This window comes from Zonotrichia albicollis, chromosome 3 (genome assembly GCF_047830755.1).
Source record: "Zonotrichia albicollis isolate bZonAlb1 chromosome 3, bZonAlb1.hap1, whole genome shotgun sequence".
Taxonomy (NCBI): Eukaryota; Metazoa; Chordata; class Aves; order Passeriformes; family Passerellidae; genus Zonotrichia; species Zonotrichia albicollis.
The window spans coordinates 102433425-102446146 of record NC_133821.1 but is presented as its reverse complement, the minus strand read 5'-3'; the positions used below and the strand labels follow the sequence as shown (position 1 = coordinate 102446146).

Genomic DNA, 12722 nt, shown 5'->3' with positions numbered 1-12722 from the left:
ACACAAAGCAGCACTCTGGAGATCTCATTCTGATCTCCAGCAATGCCACAAATTTCCTGCTGGTTTTGGCAAATCAATGGGCCTTCATTTAGCATGAAATGAGTTTTCAGCAGATGAAGTCAATGGAAGTGCTTGTGTTAAGCACTAGCAGAACTGCTCAGTGAGGGGACTTTTCACCTTGTCTGTCTGTGTGGCAGTGGACAGCTTTGAGGAGGGCCCTGTTGTAGTGCCAGGGGGTGATCCAAGGAGGAGAGACCTCCACACGAAACCTTCTGCCCTGGGAGGAGAAACCACAGGAACACCGAGGGAAAGGAGGACGGCAAAGAAGAACAAAGAGCGATGAGGAAAGGAGGAAGGTGCTTCTCACCTGGCCTCTGAGGCCCAGAGGAGCGGGAATGGTGCAGAGGAGGGGGCAGGGAGGGTCCCTGAGGAGCAAGGCGCTCCAGAGGAGCGGGGCTGGGAGGCAGGGGTGAGGGCAGGGGGAGCGGGCAGGCCACGGTCTGTGGGATCGCCATTCCCGCTCCTCGTCTTGCTCAGGAGTGCCCCGGCGGGACAGGGGGAGCGGGCAGGCCACGGTCCGTGGGATCGCCATTCCCCGCTCCTCGTCTTGCTCAGGAGTGCCCCGGCGGGACAGGACGAGCGGCCCTCCCCACTGCGGCCGCCCGCACAGGTGGAGCCCCGCTGCCTTCCCTTGGGACGGAGTCCCTCCACCTCCCCGCTTGTCCCCGCCTCGCCCCCCGGCCCCGCAGCCTCTCCCGCCTCATCCCCGGGCGGGTCACCCCGGCACGGAGAAGCCGCCGCCGGGGCGATGCGCCTCCCTGCTCGGCAGGCAGAGCCCCTTCTTCTCTTCCCATCCCATCCCATCCCATCCCATCCCATCCCATCCCATCCCATCCCATCCCATCCCATCCCATCCCATCCCATCCCATCCCATCCCATCCCATCCCAGGAGACACCGGGATCTGCCTCCGCTCCCCTCGGCCCTCCCCTTTTCTTTTTTTTTTTTTTTCTTTCTTTTTTTTTTTTTTTTTTTTTCTTTTTCCATCCCCTCCCCCGCCTGGGAAGACCTGGCCGCTCCCCCCGCCCCGCGCTCAGTAGCCGCGGGCGCTGGGCGGCGGACGAGCGGCGCGGAGCGGGGAGCCGGGAGCCGGAGCCCCGGGGCTGCGGCCGCCCTCGCCTCCGTCCGTCCTGCGGGCTGCCAGGTACGACCAGCACCCTTCCCGGCGTCGGCCTCTGGGCAAGAGGCAGCCCCCAGAGACCCGGGTGGGCAGGAGCGGAGCTGGGGACGGGGGCTGAGGGGCACCGGGCACTGCGAGCTAGCCAGCGTCTCTAAGGTGATAGTTTTCTTGCGATGTCATTCTTCCTACGTGGGTCGTTTTTAAAAAATGATGGGGCTGAGCGATGTCAGTACCTTGAGCTTGGCAGCTGAGATGTTTTGTATTAAGTCCCTGCCTCTTTAGCCTGGTGCATATATTTTGATAGGGCTAAAACGCCACGCGTTTGTCTGGTGCTTGTTTTTTCATATTTGAAGCCGGTTTCACAAGACGGCTTAACAGGACTAAGGCAAGGGGAATATTTATTGGGTTTTCGGGGATTTGTCTCTGTGCTGTGCCTTCTGCGGGGAGCAGGCAGGGAGCCTCTTCACCCTTCAAAACAAACTCCTTTAATTCTGATTCATCCCCTCAGTATTGGGGCTACCATCTCCGCGCTCCTCTGGAATTGACACTAATTTCATCCAGATTCGTCACTGCTGGAAACAGATTTATCTTGGAATAGCAAAAATAAAAGAGCTGTGCCAAGGTATTTAACTTTCAGGCTTTGTAGAGGGGGAAAACTCCTTCGGATCGGAGCGGAGAGGCAGAGCCTCCTGCGGAAAGCAGGACCAGGGAATGCCTAAGGAGAGATAAAGGCTTACTCCCAAATCCTCCTCTTCTTCCAGGACAGCCCTGTGCTTTGACACACAGGAGCGGCCGGCAACAGCGGAGAGGGCAGGGGGAAGGCGGCCATCCCGGCAAAGCCCTCCCGTCCCCGCCGTTCCTCCGCCCGGCTCCCGGTCCGTGCCCACCCGCTGCCGTCCCGGGGACGCTGCCCGGCTGGCAGGGCCGGACGCCCGGAGCCGCTCAGGCCTGGGCGCGACATCCTCGCCCTCCGCCCGCTCCCGGCGCGGCGGAGCGGGAGAGAATCCCGGCCGGGGAGGGTCAGGAGCGGCCGGAGGGAGCGGGGCCGAGAAGATCCCGGCCGGGGAGCGTCGGGAGCGGCCGGAGGGAGCGGGGCCCGAGAGGATCCCGGCCGGGGAGCGTCGGGAGCGGCCGGAGGGAGCGGGGCCCGAGAGGATCCCGGCCGGGGAGCGTCGGGAGCGGCCGGAGGGAGCGGGGCCGGGGCCGGGCGCGGAGGCGCTGCCGGCGCTGCGGGAGCGCCGCCCCGCGGCCGCGGCGGGCACTGCGCCGCTCGCTGGCGGTCCTTCATTTCCCCGCCCGTGGGATTTCAGAAATGAGCTGTAACGCTCGCCGTGTAAAATTAGTTCTTCCGATGAGTACTGAAGCTGCCTAAACTTTTGCAAGAGACAGGAGCCGCAGTGGTTTGGGTTTTTTTGTTTTTTTGGGGTTTTTTTCCGCAAATCAGAGAGGAGGACAGCATCCATTCACCACTGTACATTGTGAGTGCATCTGGAGGAGATCAGGGGCAGCAGTGGTGGATAAGATTAGGGCAATGGTTTCTTCCCGGGAGAGTGAGATACCAAAAATTTGTTCTCTATTTTGCTTTGTCAGAGTACAACTTTGAATTCCAACTTCCAGGTCATTTCAAGAATAAGGCCAAAAGCAGCTAAAGGAGATGGTTACTATAGCAGTCTGTTATTTTAGGGCCTAGAAATCTGATTTTAAATTGTGTAAGCCGAGTTTGAAATGTGCTGACTTTCCTACAAGAATAAGAAAGCCTTACGGTAGAGGCTGCACTGAACAGACCAAGATAAAACACTGTCAGGAAGCTGGACTGAATTTTTCTTCTGTCTGAGCTACACTGGCATGTAAATTTCTTCCGTGATAGCCTGAAGAGAAACCTATTCTAGTTTGGCTTGACTATAAGCTTTTCCTGAGCATCTGACCTGTATTCAGCTGGAGTAAGGTAGGACAAAATATTTGAAGGATATCCTCAAAAATTAGGTATTTTTTTTCTGTGGATGCAGAAAGGTTTAATGTTGGAAGCAAGAAACAACAAGAGCTAAAATTAGTTTTTCTTGTATGGATACGCCTGGCAGCTGGAATGCCACCAAAGTTATCAGCTGAGTTTGGAAACTGCAGGAAGAATTTCAACATTTTCATATAGCTGGAGATCTCTCTCTTTCTGGTTTCCATCTTGTCTTCTCTCAAGTAATTCATCATACCTTAAAGAGCTGACTCAAGAATTCCAATTACTGTAAGCCAACCCAAAATCTGTATGGGAAAGGAGTGAAGGAAAGGAGAGGGCAGAGCATCTTCAGGTGTGGAGGAAGAGTGGAGAATGGGTAATTGAGGGTTTTTTCCTTGCAATCAACTTGAAGCCTTCTCAGGACAATCCTCCTTTCCCTGGAGGCTGTATTCTCTCTCCCTTTCTCCTCCCCTGCAAAGTTATCTTTGCACCCATCTTCACATTTCCATCCTCATCAAGTGGCAAGAGGAGCCCTATGTTTCCCTTTTGCCAGCAGCCTGTGCTGGGCCATGGCAACTGCTGACATTGCCCTTGCTTGGAGCTGGCCTCCTCGAAACAACAGGGATGGGGTTAGTAAAGAGATCTTAAATGCATGGCTGGAAATGACAAAGCTGCCTAGCAGAACCACTGCTCTGGTCTGTAACGAGAATTACTGGGTTTATCAAGTTCCTTGAACTTCTTCCAGTTATCCTGAAGTGTAGTTAGTTCATTCCCAGTGACAAGTGGTTCATTATAAATGAAGAAAATCTTGGCTTCCAAGACTGCCTTTGTAAGTAGTGAGCACTTGAGTGTCGTGTTTCAAATGGAGGGCTCCAAGGCATCTATGGAAGGTTCTGTGCTTTGACTCTTTTTTTTCTTTCTAAAGAGTGGCAGAAGGGAGCCATAGTACTCCACCCATCTGCTTGCAGAAAGTCTCTCTATAAAGCAGAGAGAAAAAAATGGACTTCTCTATAAATCTAGTTATGAGATCAGCTGGGACGACATCAGCCATCACAGTGGAATAACACCAACCCAGACTTTCTATGTGAACAAGCAGTTAGTGACTGAACTTTCCTTAGGGCTCACAAAGTTCAGCTACAGAGGAATACCAAATATCCAGACCCTTATGAAAAGCTGAAAAGGGGAGGAGTATTCTCGGGAAAAATAGAAAAAAATAATTCTCAAGCCTGGTATTAGAACTGTTTTGTTCAGCAATAACTGAACCAACACTTTGAAGGTAACATTGTATATCAAAGTTAATGTTTAAATGTGCACATTTCTGCTATATCAATAACCTAGACTGGTGTGAACAACTGGTGTCCCTCTACAAAATCTTTTGTCTGGGATGATTCCCCAGCCTGCTTTCAAAACTTTCAGATATCTTTTCATATGACCACATACATCCAGAGCTCAGACCTGTGAGTCGCCGTAATCTCCAGATGTTTTAGGAAAGTCCCTACATCTCCTCCACAACCTGAGTTAGCTACTTTAAAGCCAGGGAGGGTTTCCTTGTATTGTAAAATGTGGTGTTTAGTAAGTAGACTCCTGCTCAAAGTTGGTGTTCCATTCTGGCAAAGGTGAAAAGTGTAAAACTATGCTAAAACAAATCCAGCCTCTTCTTGGCATCAGAAGCCACAAGCTGAGGTTGAACTGTAGTGCTTACTTAACAATAAAAAAAAAAATATTATAGACAACAAATATGACAATAGGGTAAAGGTGCCTCAAAAAGAGTCACTGGTCCATTACACAGCTTTGAAAGCGATGTTCCCCACTTCTTTTTCCATATACTGGCTGTTTCACTGGAGAGCACTTCTTCTACTATTCTAAACTAAAATTAAGGAAAGTGGTTGTATTTGCCCTGGCCTACACTGCCATTGCAATATAAACCAGAGAGCTTAACCACATACAAATCCTTGAATTGCTTGGCTTTTAAAGTTTAATCATAGACCCTTTCTTTCTTCACTGCTGAGGTTTCCATGTAATTGGAATGAAGGATGTTGGAACTGAGCACAGGTTTCCCAGTGGCAGCTGCCAGTAGTTGGATAATACCACTAACATCAATGCTGCCAAAAGAGAAAAATGGTCTTTTCAGTAATGTTTTGAGTTCAGAATCAAGAATTCTGGGTTCAGTTTCTGGCTCTGCCTCAGACTTCTAACAATGTTACATTTCTCCTGCATGTTCTCAACTAGAGATGGGAATAATACTGCTTTTTGTCTTTCCCATTTAAAGTATTCACTGCTGGTATGGTGCATCACCCCATCTAGGTGGGGCATTCCACGTGACCATAAGGCACCCACAGCACAGTTTCTACAGCCTTTGTGGGATCCTGAAAATGTTACTCATGCGATGAGTAACCAGAATTAACCCTCCTACTCAGCTGAGCTTTGCTGCATGCAATAAAACCAGGAGGCTCCTCTCCACCAGCAACATTCTGCTTTCCTCATTTGTCTGTCTGTCCTAGAAGACCTTGGTTCCTTGGGATAGCAGTTAGCAAAGTGCCCTTTTTCTTACAGGCAGATTCATAGCTCTCCTCTGTGCAGGTAGTGGAGAATCATTGGTGACTTTTAAGTCAGCTAAAGCCACGTTTTGGCCATTACATGAAAGAGCACAATTGGTCTGGCTTCCCAAAGGTTCCTAAGTCTCATGAGTGTAGTCTGTCTCTCCATCTCTGCTTGGATCCCAACTTTTGAATGCTCTGAGTGTTTCCAAGCGTATTCTACCTTCTACTATATAGCTATAGGAAAGAGAAGCAGAAACCTAATATGTAACTGCATACCTCTGGAATAAATAAAATCAGGATGTTCTGCTTTGGAATGAAGAAAACCAGGATGTTCTACCAAGTGGAATGACTCAGACTGCTGTTCACAAAGGGAAAAACAGGTAAAACTCAGCTGATTTCATCTTCCAGTAGGTAGCTCTGCATGGATGCTGGCTGAATTATCTGCATCCATCTTGCTAGAAACGATTGGAAGAGTTAGAGGCAAAACAGGGAATATCTGAGGCATTTCTATTTTGAGCAGATTGTAGAATTCTATTCCACTGATGTCAGTTCTAAAATTGCATGATTATACTTAGAAGATATTAAGATAACTGTATGTATTTCCAAAGTGTATTTTCAAATCTCTCTTTCTTGTTTTAGAAAAAAATAAAATAAGATGGAGCACATGTTACTGCTACTCATAATTTTCATACCTATATTGGGTCTCAGTAATGGAACAGAAACTGAACAAGATTTTACTTGGCACTTAAAGAAGATTCCCCAGATTGTGAGAGAAAGAACTTTCTCCCTTGACAGCCCTAAATTTGAAGCAAAAACCAAATTAGAGCTGAACAGTGTATGTGGAATTGAATGTCAAAGGAAACTGCCAGTGCCAAGCTTGTCTGACTTGAAGAGCCTCTTATCCTATGAGACTGTTTTTGAAAACGGCACACGGACCCTGACTGAAGTGAGTGTCCTCGGAGCAGTGCCTGACCCAGCTGCAAACACAACCACACGAAGGCCTTTGAGGAGGAAGAGGCAGATATATGGGACAGACAGTAGGTTCAGCATCTATGACAAGAGGTTTATGACCAACTTTCCATTCAACACCGCTGTGAAGATCTCCACAGGCTGCAGTGGCATTCTGGTTTCCCCCAAGCATGTGCTCACAGCAGCCCACTGCCTGCACAATGGCAAGGATTATGTCAAGGGCAGCAAAAGACTGAGGGTGGGCCTGATGAAGACAAAATCCAGAGGCAACGGCAGGAAACGTAAAGGTGCTAAAAGAAGTAGGAGAGAAATTTCTGTGGCCAAAGAGGATCCCAAAGCCGCCACAGAATTAAGGCGACCATCCAAAGGCGATGAGAGAAAGCAGAGGGGATCTGGGAGGAAGCAAGGGACCTCAGATGGCATGCCCTCCTTCCAGTGGACCCGGGTGAAGAGCACGCACATCCCGAAAGGCTGGTTTAAGGGTGTCTCTGGGGATATTGCCCTGGATTATGATTATGCTGTTCTTGAGCTCAAGCGTCCCCACAAAAGGAAATACATGGAGCTGGGAATCAGCCCAACAATCAAAATGATGCCTGGGAGCATGATCCACTTCTCAGGTTTTGACAATGATCGGTCTGGGCAGCTGGTCTATAGATTTTGTAGCATTTCTGATGAGTCCAATGATCTGTTTTATCAGTACTGTGATGCTGAGCCTGGCTCCACAGGATCTGGCATCTATCTCCGTCTGAAGGAGCCAAACAAAAAGAAGTGGAAACGCAAGATCATCGCTGTTTACTCAGGCCACCAGTGGGTGGACATCAATGGTGAACAGCAGGATTACAATGTAGCGGTACGAATTACTCCTCTCAAATATGCCCAGATTTGCTTCTGGATACATGGGAATGATGAGAATTGCACCCAAGGCTGAAGAGAGCCGAGCTGCAGTTCTGCTTAGCACCCTCACTGCCATAGATTGAAAGGCGACAGTGACTGGAAGAACATCACTCCACGCCAGAACGTTCTTGAACTCAAAGCTCGCAAGTAGTGCTATGGTGACTTAAGGGATGCTGAATTTCTAGGGGAGGGGTAGAATTGTCAGACAAAGTATTTCTAACTGTAATCAACCTAGATACACACTTAAAATCCCAAACTATATTTATGTTTGCAATTGTGATAAATTCAAGTCATTTGTGAGGAAAAAAACGGCTGCACCTGTTTGTCATTTTTTTCCCCAGAGGAAGCGTTGAAACATCTCAAACTGGTGTTATTAAGCAATATCTATTTTTTTCCAATGGATTTACTTTTCTCAGGGTTCTGTTCCAATTCTTCAAATGCAAGTTGTGCATATAGCATGTTCCTGTATGTGCAGAATGAACTGCATGAGAACAAGACATTATTGTGGCATTCTCTAAAGACCACAGGTCCATGTTGAGAAGCAGCACTATAGTTGATGATGGTTAGTTTGGAAAACTTCCTCTTCTGGTTGCTGCAGGAACACTCCCATGGAAATTCCAAATTTATGTAGCTGAGGGTTACATCTTAAAGAAAAAAATCACTCCATTGCTCAGTAAAAACAGCAAAAGAGAAACTAACAAAAAAATAGTTTCTGTGTTTGGAAGAAGAAGAAACATTTAGACATATTTAATGTCTTTAAATGTTCTTAGAGAAGCTATAGAAATCTTAAACACATGCATTTGCCTTCCAATCAATATTTGGAGAGGTGTAGGTTTAGTTTCTAGTCAAATGTTTAGCTTTACCATTGGGAGAAGTCACTGACTCCCGAAGTAGCTACTTGACAATCATTTGGAGCTTCACAGATGATATATTTTCTGGGTGCTAAACATTTCTTCAGTTTTTATAAATTACTTTTATACAAGTTCAGCTTCATAGATAGGATAGTATGTGTTAGACTGGGAGTTGGAAATCAATATTTTAGTTTGGCTATATACAGTTTTGCAAAGTGTGTGGTCTTAATCATGTTATATTCAGATTCCACCTCAACATGATTCACAGGGTTAACTGAAAATTTCTCCCAACTAAATTATAGCACCTTCTGAATGGTAGAACTATCCTGTGCTTTATAGAAGGTATCTTGTTAGATAGCAGCAGTAGTTAGCAAATAATTTGGTTCAATATGTTTGCAGAACCATGTATTTAATGAAGACACAAACTGAGCGTGACTTTTATACACCTTTAAACACAAACCACCTTCTTAAAAACTGTTGTTGATTGCTATATAAGTCTATATCTTTTATTTTATGTCAAGATTTTGAAGTACACAGAATTCTTATGGTGCTACATTAATCTAATAACATAAAAAGATACTGTGCCTTTCTGATCATATCCTTTGGGTTTCAATACTTTTCATAGTATTCACCACTGTATAATTTAATTTTTTTACCATAAATTTATGCTGACCAAAATACATTTTCTTCCTGTGCAGGAGAAAAAATTACAAGATTTAAATTTTTTTTTTTTAATCTTTAAAACATGCTTTTGATGACATAACATGGTTTTAAATAACCCTTTTTTTTGGTATATGGTTGAAAGTGTATAACCTGACACACTGAATGTGCAGGCAACTTTGTCCTATTATTGCCAAAGCACAAAAATTTAAGACTTGCTTCCATATCATAACCTAACAATATTTCATTCATTGGAAGAGATCTCACTTTAAAGGAAACTATTTCTTTTAATGCCAACCTTTCCAGGAAACACTCAGCTTTCCTTCCTTTATTATGTTTTAATTTTATTTTGTGTGATTGTTTGCAGAAAACTAATAATAATTTTTAAAGTTTAGAAATAACTCTAAGATTTTAGGGTTAATTATTTTTTATTGTTGTTAACATCTCTATTAACATATGTGGCTTTGCTGACAGTAATTTTAAATCACCTCATTCCAGTATTTAATACTCTTGCTCTATGCAACAGATTTATAATATCCTTTAGTCAGGTCTGCAATGTTTTTCTTAAGTGCCGTTTTCCATAGTTGCTGTGACAAATAAGGTACCACATCATTAATCTAAAACAAGACAACCCAGGCCCATGGATTTTTTTACTGTTATTGTCATTGTTGATTTGGGTCCAAAACTGATCAAGATAAAGGGATCATAGTAAATTCCTTGTTTTGTTGAGTCTTATTTAGGTGTACTCCTCCTCAGAAGAAATAAAATCTATATCTTTATCACTTTGGGAATTGGGAGCAAGGTAAGAATGAAAAATGTGTGATGTCAGCTTCCAAATAGTCTTGTTATAATAATCATCTGTTGGAAATATCTCAGCTGCAACCTGAGGTTTCCATACCACGTTGATAAAAACTTTCTTTTCAGATAATAAGTACTAGATGCTAATTCTGTAGTACTAAAAGATTAAAGAGGTTGGCCAGAGCAACATAAAAATTACTTTCAATCAACCAAACAAACCTCTGTGTCCCAGTGCCCATGCACAAACACATGCAAATACACAGGCTTGGAGCCCATGGATGTTTTGACTGAGTTTTGTGTTGTCAGCACCTTCAGGCCAGGAATGCAGGTAGAAGAAGACACAGACAAAATGCTTTTCCTGTTGCCTCAGCATGCTAGGCAACATTTTGGTCTTCCACTTGGCCTAATAGAGAAATAAATGCTTTATATAGACATTGCGACTACCTACTACAGGGACTTCAGTTCATAAATCTAGTACTTACACACAATCCCAGGAATTTAATGTCCTGCACAGAGCTCTTGGTACCCATCACTGCAAATGGGACAAAAATTGTTGAGTCATCTCAGGTTTTCTTTAAAACATGCAGTTACTATCTAGTTACCAGTGAGACAACATGAGGAGGAAAATATGATCCCAGTAGATTAGATCCTGCCGTTGTCTAGGGCATCAGCAGGAAGGCTGGGTTTCCAGCCCTTCTGATGTTTCCCTAAATGATTTTTCCTCTCTCAGGTACCAGGCTGTACACCACTTTTTAAATCAGTACCAATTCTTTTCCATAAGTGTTTGTATAGTAGATCTTTTTATTTAACTGTATTCCTGGCTTTAGGAAAAAACAACTTCAGTCAAATCTCTTTTCTCCTAGAGGGCTACTGGAATTTATAAAGTCAACAATTAAGTTTTTTTCAGGGCCAAAGATAAACCTCATATGCAAGCCATTAACACACCCAGACCAGCTTCCACAAGGTATTTGTGCATGTGTTTAATCTGAGGCTCTGAGACACAGAGGGGTTATCTGCAGTGTGAAGAATTAAGTCAAAGTTTGTATTAACAAAAGAAAACCACAACATTATGTAGGGAAATTATTTCTGTTATATGAGGTATAGAGTGCCCAATGTTTTAATAATTACTTAAAGAAACTCCTTGACTCCTTAAGATTTACCATCTTAATTTTGCAGATTTATGTGTCTATATGGAGTGTGAATCAGCATGAATATGGCTTAAATAAAAAAAAAAACAACCCACATCCACATGTGGAGGAGATAAGCAGCTGGGGAATTCTTTCTATTCTGCTGCTAAGGGATGACCTGGCAGCAAATAGCAAAAAAAAAGAGAAAGAAAGAATGAGTAGATGGTATGAAAGGGCAGGAAGATGGAGATGGTATGCAAGGGATAAAGAAAGTGTGCAAAGTAACAGATGAAATGGCTGCAAGGTAGCAGAGGCACCTATTGTGAGAAAGAGTAGGCAGATGGTGGACACCTAATAGTATTAATTAAGATGTGAAATTCACAAGTTTCATGACAATTTTTTACTGTTAAAGATAAGGCATTTCTTCCCAGCCAACAGCAACAAGGAAAGGGCTTTGAGAGGACTCAGGCTATGGCAGGGCCTGCTTAGCAGGCAGGGATTTTAATCCTGACCTACAATCCATGCCTGAATTTGCAGGGATTATGCTTCTGTTCATTCAGGGTCCTTGGAAAGCAGCAATCTGTGTTCTGACCAAAAGGCTTGGCAGTATGAACCTCCCAGTACACTGGATCGCCAAAAATGTAGTGAGTAAAGGGACTTTCTCAAACCTGACTTTTTTTTGGGATTCCTGTAAAGGCTGTTCTCTATTGGGGAAAAAAATGAAGCAAAAAATTCTCTGACTTAAGGCATTAAAATGTTAGCTCAATTTTTTTGCATGCATCTAGAAATTCTAGGCAATAGATTTTTTTTCAAGTGTCTTCTGTTTGTGTTTGGCATCCATAGAAATTTAATCAACTGCTTCCAATTTTAAAGCACAGATTATTGCAGATAGTTCCATCTACAAAGTCCTGGATTAAAGAGTGACGGGGGGGAAAAAAAAGAATGTTATTAAATTGAAAGCTTAAAATTTCACTCTAATCTCAAAGGATTTGGAAGTATATTTTGGTCCCCTTTGCACCAGTCTTTTGCTCCAGGTGTCAGAGCATTTAGATTAAAAACATCCAGAAGTAGTTTTGAGGACTCTTTCAGGTTCTTTGCTTTTTTAAGACTGACAGAAAACTTTAGAATAATTTTAACTGTGCAAAATGACAAGCCATTTGAGATAATAAATGCAAACCTTTGCTCTGTTAAGATATTATATGATGCACTTATTCTGTCAATAAATATTTTCTGATGTTTTTCTTTTCCTCTGTCATGATGTAGTTTGTTAGCCATGGTTGTGTTACACAAACTTCATTCTCTAAGTGCCTGTAATGATTTTTTAGTGAATCATCTGGGACTTGGTCTTACAAGATATTAATGTCTCTTTAAACTTGTTCTGGGAAGAAAAAACAAAACTCCCTGTCTTCAAGATAATTACTCCATGAGCAAATTTGATGAGTAAAAAAATTTAGTTCAGCAAGGAAATGACTCATAGTCCACGCCACAAGTTATTAATTCTAAAATAAGTAATTAGTTCTGTTTCTGCTATTTGCTATAGTTGCACTTTCTGCCTTGGAGAGCTGTTGAACAAGGCCAAATTAGAAGTATGTAAAATATTATCATCTTGGTTCTTAGAATTATCTTAACTCTGTGCCCTCAAAACTGGTGCTGATTTTATCTCTGAGGGTAAAAGGAGAGATTTTTGGCAAGCTGCTGGAAATATTTAATGGAAAGTTAAGAAATTATTGCACCTGTAATTACCAGTGTGTCTAATA

The 12722-nt window shown here is 43.8% G+C and overlaps 1 protein-coding gene across 2 annotated transcripts; it reads left to right on the top strand.

Annotated features, from left to right (window-relative positions):
* The first annotated feature begins 1051 nt into the window (after positions 1-1051).
* PRSS35 (serine protease 35) lies at positions 1052-12212 on the top strand. Of its 2 annotated transcripts, none has more exons than XM_074538319.1 (2): positions 1052-1202; positions 6306-12212. In XM_074538319.1, exon 2 carries the CDS (start codon positions 6322-6324, stop codon positions 7561-7563), a length of 1242 nt encoding a protein of 413 aa, XP_074394420.1. In that variant the 5' UTR covers positions 1052-1202; positions 6306-6321; the 3' UTR covers positions 7564-12212. The 2 variants fall into 2 exon arrangements, with proteins under 2 accessions (XP_074394420.1, XP_005486003.2); XM_005485946.4 differs by lacking the exon at positions 1052-1202 and adding an exon at positions 5914-6046.
* Positions 12213-12722: the final 510 nt, after the last annotated feature.